The sequence below is a fragment of the Desmodus rotundus genome, chromosome 7 (assembly GCF_022682495.2).
Source record: "Desmodus rotundus isolate HL8 chromosome 7, HLdesRot8A.1, whole genome shotgun sequence".
Taxonomy (NCBI): domain Eukaryota; kingdom Metazoa; phylum Chordata; class Mammalia; order Chiroptera; family Phyllostomidae; genus Desmodus; species Desmodus rotundus.
Window position 1 is genome coordinate 11,940,355 of NC_071393.1, and position 7,654 is coordinate 11,948,008.

Genomic DNA, 7,654 nt, shown 5'->3' on the forward strand with positions numbered 1-7,654 from the left:
CTCTAACGCACACCAGACATGGTCGAGTGGGTTCTGAGAGGTCTCTGTTTCTGCGCTCGCTGACGCGAGAGCACTCGCCTCCCCAGTGCCCGCCCAGCACACCCCTTGCCCTCCTCGTGTTTTGTGGTCTTTGGCTCTTACTACCCTCTCACAACATTCTTGTCCCCTTCCAGCATGATGCTGTATTTGGGATCCTCAGCAAAGTGAAGCCCTCCTACAAATCCTGTGCCGACTGCATGTACCCTGCGGCCAGCGGAGCTCCCGAGGGCTTCAGGGAGCGACGTGGGAACTCTGGCGCCCCGGCCATCTGCACGCAGCCAACCTTCCTGCCCCACCTCACATCGTCCCCCGTGGCCCACACATCCGTCAGGTCCCGCGTCCTGGAGAAGCTAGCCTCTGGCCCAACCGAAACTCCCCCATTCCTACCACCAGTAAGCCCGAGGCGGCCGGACACTGGTGGCTCTGGGGCCGGGGCTGCCCCAGAACTAACAGCTAGCCTTTTGGAACCTTCCAGAGAGACCCAAAAAGTCCTGCCAAAGTCCCTCCTTCTGAAGAATTCTCACTGTGATAAGCACCCTCCCGGCATGGAGGTGGCGAAGGAAGAATTGGCACCCAAGAAAGATGTGAAGCCAGCCAAGGACCTGCGACTGCGGTTCAGTAAAGAGGCCGAGAGGCCAACAACACACAGCTACCTGATGCAGCACCAGGAGTCCATTATGCAGCTGCAGAAGGCAGGCCTGGTCCGCAAGCACACCAAAGAACTGGAGAGGTTAAAGGACACGCCCACAGAGCCAGCGTCCCCCTTCAGGGATGGCGCCAGCAGGCTCGAGGCCAGCATCCCCGAGGAGAACCAGGACCTGGTTCCTGTCCCACCTTCAGGAGCCCTGGCTCTGCCTGGCCAAGACGGGAGCGACGAGAAGTCAGAGGCCGCCCCCATTCTCCTGGAGGGAGCCTCGCTGAAGAGCCCCAGTCCCTTCCTCTGCCGCCTGGATCACACCAGCCACTTCTCGAAAGACTTCCTGAAGACCATCTGCTACACCCCCACCTCGTCCTCCATGAGCTCCAACCTGACCCGCAGCTCGAGCAGTGACAGCATCCACAGCGTCCGCGGGAAGCCAGGGCTGGTGAAGCAGCGGACCCAGGAGATCGAGACTCGCCTCCGGCTGGCGGGCCTCACCGTCTCGTCCCCACTCAAGCGCTCACACTCTCTTGCCAAGCTTGGAAGTCTCAACTTCTCGACAGAAGACCTAGCCAGTGAGGCCGACGTGTCCACCGTTGTTGACTCCCAGGATGCCAAGTTGAGCGAGGCTTCCTTCCTGCATGAGCCCCAGGCAACCCCCGGGCACCCAGCCACCACCTCTAAACCATCAGGGAAATCTGCCCCGGAAAACTTGAAAAGCCCCTCGAGGCTGAGCAAAAGCTGACCAGCCTTTAGCTCATCACAGGACCCCTTAGTGTCACTGTGGGTTTTGGTCGGCCCCTCACGTCTTGATTTCTCTTAAACGATGGCGTTCTAACTCCCCAACCCCACCTTGCCAGAGGGGAGGAGAAGAAAGAAGCATGCAGCCCAAGAAGAAGGGGAGTGTGGAGTGTCCGTTGTGTGGCTGGGAGAACCAGAAGCTGTTGGCCAGCAGGCTCCGAGCCCGAGTCCTGTGTTTTCCAGAAGAATCGTGTCTGAAGAACACAGATACGCACACACGTCAAAAGCACTCCACTTGCAACACGCTTAAGAACAGTCGCAGTGACGGCCTCGTCGCTGTGGCGCACGTGCCGCGCTCATTCAGGCCCTCGTGGGGAAAGTCTTGGATGGCGATATAAGTCCTACCTCTGTTCTTGCTGAGCTTTTTATTTTTTAAATATAGTGATGAGCAAGGCTCATTCCAGAGAATAATGCTGTGTCAGAAACAGGTTTTCCAGACGGGAGGGGTTTTATTTTTTCATTTGGGACCCCCAAAAGCGTTAGGATTTCTGACTCGACCGCACCAGCCACTGCTCAGTAAAGACATGCGGAGGCGTCAGACACTGTTCTTGGACCGGCTCTGTGCTGCGTGGAGATCATCTGTGCGGCGGCCTTGTCCGTCCGGGGGTCCTTCCGGCTGAGTGGTGTGTGTCTGGCCCGCACTGGGGTCTGGTGGGGGGAAATGTGTGTGACGTCCTCCGCTGTTGCTCGCGGTGGATTTTAAATGGCCCCCCGCCTGGGGAGAAGGACCCGCAGAGCGCCGCTGAGTCTCCTCTGCTGTTGAGCCCAGTAGTTGTGAAGAGTTTCCAAAGTTCCCGGTGGGGGCAGGAGTCCCGAGATGCAGATCCTCCTGCCAGAAGCCCCGGCACTCAAGGTCATTTGGTCACACCTGCTCTTGTTTGGGGAGGAGAGGGAAAGTCGAGCAGTGAGAAATTGTCAGTTCCTCTCTATGAGCAACTGAGCAGAAGCTCTGAAAGCAATGCAGCCGTGGAAAAGCTCCGCCGATGTTTACAGTTGCCCCTGTCTGTGCGGGGAGCACTGCGCCCGTTTCCCTCTGGCTGCACCTAGTGGGTGCAGAGGTGGGGCCCAGGGGGACCTGCGGGCCCAGCCTGGGCTCTGTGAGTAGCCCCGTTAGAATCAGGTGGGCTCAGCGTGTCACGCTGCCGTGGGCTCTGGGCTCGAGTGGACGGTCGTCAGGTGTCGGTCAGCAAGGCGGGGTGTTGAAATATTTTGAGAAGAGAGATGGGGCTTGATTAGAAAGGTTTAATTCAGGGGTCAGCAAACTGGTATGTGGTCTCATGAGCTAAGAATGGTTTTTACATGTTTTCGGGGGTTATGAGAAAAGTAAACTAATAGGCAACGAAGACCTCAGAGCCTGCAGAGCCTAAAATGTTTATCCTCAGACCTTGTGTAGAAAAAGTTCGCTGACCCCTGGTCGTCTTTGACAGCACAGGGCTGCCCAAGGGCCCTCTGGGAAGAACCTGGGCAGATGTGAAGGCCTCCCTGCCTCTAGACACCTCAGGCCAAATCCACCTCCCGACCCTGACCTTGCCAGCCCACCCCCGCTGTGTCCTACAGGGTGTCTGTGGGGAAGCACTCCTGGCTGAAGCGTATCCACAGGGGCAGCTCGCCCTCAGCCGGGTCAGCCAGATTAAGTCAGTGAAACTAGAAAGCCTTCAGGGACCAGCCACATGCTCAAAGTGGGTGTGTGCCGCCGTCTTACACTAGCCCGAAAGGGCCCCCCGACAGCCGCCACTGTGGATGGTCCCAGGCAGGGTCTTCAGGGACATGCCTCACCTAGTGCAAGAGTTTTGGGAGAAAACCCTCTTTCCAGGAGCTTTCTCTCCGTGACCTTATCCTTTTAATTTTTAGACATATATGTTATTTACTTTATAAGAATTTGTTTTCCCACCACTGTTCATTGAAATCACATTAAAAGGTGATTACTCACTTTTCCTGAAAACTCTGTTAGGTTTTTCTTCCTCTCTCTCAGCCAACAAAAGCATATTCGCAAAAAAAAAAAAAAAATCAAGTTCAATATGTTTTGCCAAATTAAATTTCATGTGGTGGATCAATTTTTGTGTCAAAACAATCCTTTAGATTTGGTGATGACAGGCTCATGTTTCTGCTGTTTTAAACCATGCCTGTGCATGAGAGTGATATATTTTTGAAAACTTTAATTTTGAAAGCCGTAATTTTTCTTACCCAGTTAAAGGGCAGGAGGAGGATGACAAATCTGAGTGGGTTTTTGGTTTTTGTCAAAATCTATGCATTTTCAGAAGCACAGTCGGTATATTAACATCGAAACAGACCAGGGCCCCATCATCAGAGCAAAATGAAGCCTCTTGGCTTGGTGGATAGACCGAGAAGAGGAAGGAGCGTTTTCTCCCGGCCCAGATCGGCTGTGTGTTAGCATGGGGCAGATTGCTCTTTGAGGCATACTGACAAGAGCATCCCGCCAGGGCGCCTTGGCAGAGAGGCTCACGCTGCTCTCTGCGGAGGAGGTTTGCTCCATGAGATGCGCCACATCCTGACCAACCTTCTGTTTGTAATCTCAGTCGATGGGGAAAATTCCTACGATGAGCGGCACAAGCGAGAGGCAGGGGTGTATGCCCCAAAAGTCGTTGATATTGGTGACCCTCGTGCTCGTGGAATGCCTTTGTCAAATTAGGAGAGAGCAAAAATGTCCTAAATCAGCTTGATACCGTGTATGCAGCTGCATCTCGTCTTCCACCTCACCTTGCCCTCACTTTTATTCCTGTGCCGTGCCGAAGTGAGACTGAGCCAGACCCTCGTGTGGCTCTGCCACAGAGAGGTCATCTGGGCAAGTTCTGTCCCGTGTGAGTGGGAAACGGGTTGTGGAGCGAGGAGAGACCTCTCCGCCTCTGATCCTGCTCTGACAAAGCTGGTGTCCCCGCGTCTTTGTCGTGGATCAGTGTCTGTTGTTGCCTGAGCTTGTCTGTCAGTGTGGGGATGCAGACCGACCTCTGGGCTGGTGACAGTTCTCTGTCAGGTAGTGGCACCCTGTCCACCTGGTGTGCAGATCACTCACCAGGTGCTCCAACGCTCTCTGCAGCTGAAAAGCATTGCAGCCCATTCCAAAGCCTTTTCCCTCCTGGATGGGTAAGCCCAGAGGGTGCCACAGGTCGGAGCCAAGTTTGCGATAGAATTAACACCTTTGGGGCCACCCTGTACTTGGGCCCTCGTGTCTCTCCACACAGGCCCCATCCTAGAAGGCTGATGAATCCCCGTGCTTCCTGGGGCCATTCCTCCCCATGGGGAACAAAGCTGCATCATGTAGTCAAGATCACGTAAGCGACCTCCCTCAAGCTGTCCCAAGGGGGACTTGGCTTGCTGTGGCCGGAAATGCTTGGTGCCAGAATACATTTACCCAACGCTGCTCTGGCTTGCCACCCAGCAGGGCTGCCCAGACACACACAGCACCGTGAGGGTGGCCAGAGAGCCAGGTGGGCTGGCAAAACTGCCATCCGGACAGCACAGTGCAGGGTCGCCTGCTCTGGCCCCGCCCTGCAGGTTCTTGCCCAAGCTGCATGCCAAAGGAAGGTAGTCGACTCACCCCCCCGCTCAGCTCCTGGGTCTTGTTATTTTCTGCTGTGAAATTGAACACCTGTTTGAGTTCACTCTGCATATCCATTTTTGAGTATGTGTGTACTTGAGTCATACCATCATGGGCGTCACCTCTCATTCACACACGCTCTGTCACCTTGCTGGGCACCTTGCTGGGAAGCGGGTCACCTGGGGAGATCCGGACCCGACTGCCTTGTTTTGGTCTGGGAGCAGGGGCTGCGGCCCTGGCTTCAGTCAGCCCCTTAAACAGGAGACGTTATAACCCGACCACCAGTCCTCTGCTGTCCCCTCCGTCAGCGGTGCTGCACGAGAAAGTGGCCGCCTCCTCCCTCCTTTCCGACACTGTAATTATTGTTTTACAATGGAGTGCCTTAATAATAGTTTACAAATACTGTGTATTTATGGGAAACTGTTAAGCTCTCACCTCCTGTGATTGGATACTTTGCCTTGTCCGTGGCGGTTGGGGCGGGGCTCGCCCTGTCCCGTACTCGCGTTCACCTGCTGTGCAAGGAGCTTTGCTGGAAGCGGCTCTGGGGGTTCTGCAGGCGGCGAGGCAGGCACTGGCTCACGCTGCGAGGGGGAATAGTGAGGAGAGACTAGAACTTGGTGTGCCCGCCAGTGAGGGGGGTGGGGTGCAGCCCCAGCCCCCTGGACGGCAGCCCCGCCCTCCACCCCATCACACAAATGTGCTCTTCTTCAGTAGAGATTGTTTTTTTAACCACCTGGGCCACCCTATTTTCTTCTCTGTTGGTGTCCTGAGCTCTTTGCAACAAAATGCAGGTACAGAACCCTCCCCGGCCCGATGGGTGGCCCTTTGGTTTTCAGAAACTGCCAGTGGGTTCTGGTGTGTTGCGTAATGATATCAATTTTTTTATTGTATTATTTTTCCTTGTTTTTTATAGTATATATTTAAAAGGCAGTGTCTTTTGTACTGTGAATTTGCAGTAGGAGATGCATAATGCACTTTTTTTTTACTTCTGTTGGTGTGCACTGTATATATAGTCTGTGTGCTTCTTGTGATGAAAATAAACTTTTTCTTTACAAATGCATGATGACCTATGACCTTGTGCAAAAGGAAACTGCCTCTTCAACCCCAAGGTGGTCGGCTGCATCTTCATCACCACGATGCCCGGTCTTTACTGGGCACCTACTGTGTGCTGGGCCCCATGTTAAAATCCTGGACAATTTAGTCCCAGAGGGGAGAAAGAGCTCCTCCAGGAATTGGCTTTTTCCCTGATTTTGCCAGTGAGGAAGAACAAGCTCACCTGTGGGGAGTCATTTGTATACAAAAGACACTGTCCCCAGCATAGTGGGGCTTGGACTTTGGGCGATCTCTCCCTACACAAGCAGAAAATGTAAAGCTGGTGGTGTGCTGGAGAGCGCCACCTAACTGACAGACACTGCACTTGCTGGGAGAGGGGACTGTGGAGGTGATCGCGGCTAAGGGCCAGGGTGGGACCCCTAAGGAGGGCCCTGCACCGAACAGGGCCAAGGTTACTTCAGGCTCAGCTCCCAGTCCACTGCCGGTCAGGACCTTTTGGTGGCTGTCCTCCCTTGGCAACTAGCACAGCCGAGCTGCTTGCATTTGGAACCCTGCCTTCTTGGAGTTCTTTGCTTTTAGCTGTGCGGTTGGGGAAAGAGCATGGGGACTCACGTTCACGCTTAACTGCCTTTGGCTGCGAGAGACATCCTGTCTACTCAGGTTCCAGTGGGCGCAGCCTGTGACTCAGCCCCACCTCAGCTGCTGGGGGCGGGCTGTCCACTGCCAGTACTGCAGATCCAGAAAATTCCTCACCGGGGCTTGTCTCTTCCCTGGACTCGGAGGAATAAACTGGAATGCAAGTTCATTACTTTACAACAAGAACAAAAGCTGTGGAGCAGGCCAGACAGAGTACTCTCACTTGGCAGTTAGCACACTGAGTCCTAGATAAACCTACCTGGGAAGTCACGTTACGGTTAGGAGATGCTTCCCAAGTACGAAGTCAAAGCAGTCGGCCAGCGGACTGACTAATGGGTCGTGCTGTCAGGCTGTAACGCAGTCTTGTCTGTAAGATGTTTTCTAAATAACCTCAGAGGGTCACGGTTCAGGACCCTGTTCCTTGGCGAGGCTGGACACACATAGTAAACTCTCCGGGCTCCAAGGGCGAATCAGAACGCGCCTGTTTCCGATGGGTTCCCTGGGAATTCTGATGGCCCAGTTTAGAAGCCATTGATTGGAATGGGAATGTGATGCAATCCTGCAGGCTTCCACTTCACTAGCTGCGGTCACATTCCACACACGCTTTCCAGAGACAACACCCACATCACCCTGACGGAATATGGGTGTTCCCAGAGCTCGCCCGATGCTCCTTTACCCAGGTCCCCGGGAGAATGTCCTAGAACGGGCTATGTTTACCGTGATTTCCTTCTCTGAGGAACAATCCAGTGGTTGTGAGGGATCCCAGATCACACCTCCAGTGGGGGTGGTCTTGCAGGGGGTGTGCGCTTGCTCCTGTCGGTGCCTGGGGAAGCCCCTCTTGGCAAGAGGCTTGGAAGAGACTCCAGCAGGCCGAGCTTGGAGGGTGACTGCATTTCGGGGGCATTGACTCCATGGTGGGAAAGCCCTTT

General features: G+C 54.5%; 1 protein-coding gene across 5 annotated transcripts in view; it reads left to right on the top strand.

Moving 5' to 3' along the window:
- SSH1 (slingshot protein phosphatase 1) overlaps positions 1-7,064 on the top strand; it is a 57,852-nt gene extending 50,788 nt beyond the window's left edge. For 4 of the 5 annotated variants that reach the window (XM_053927900.2, XM_053927902.2, XM_053927901.2 and 1 more), the window contains one exon: positions 174-7,064. In XM_053927900.2, coding sequence (XP_053783875.1) covers positions 174-1,424 — 1,251 coding nt within the window. In that variant the 3' untranslated portion in view covers positions 1,425-7,064. The remainder of the gene's footprint in view (positions 1-173) is intronic. The other variant, XM_053927904.1, reaches the window with a different exon arrangement.
- The last annotated feature ends 590 nt before the right edge of the window (positions 7,065-7,654 follow it).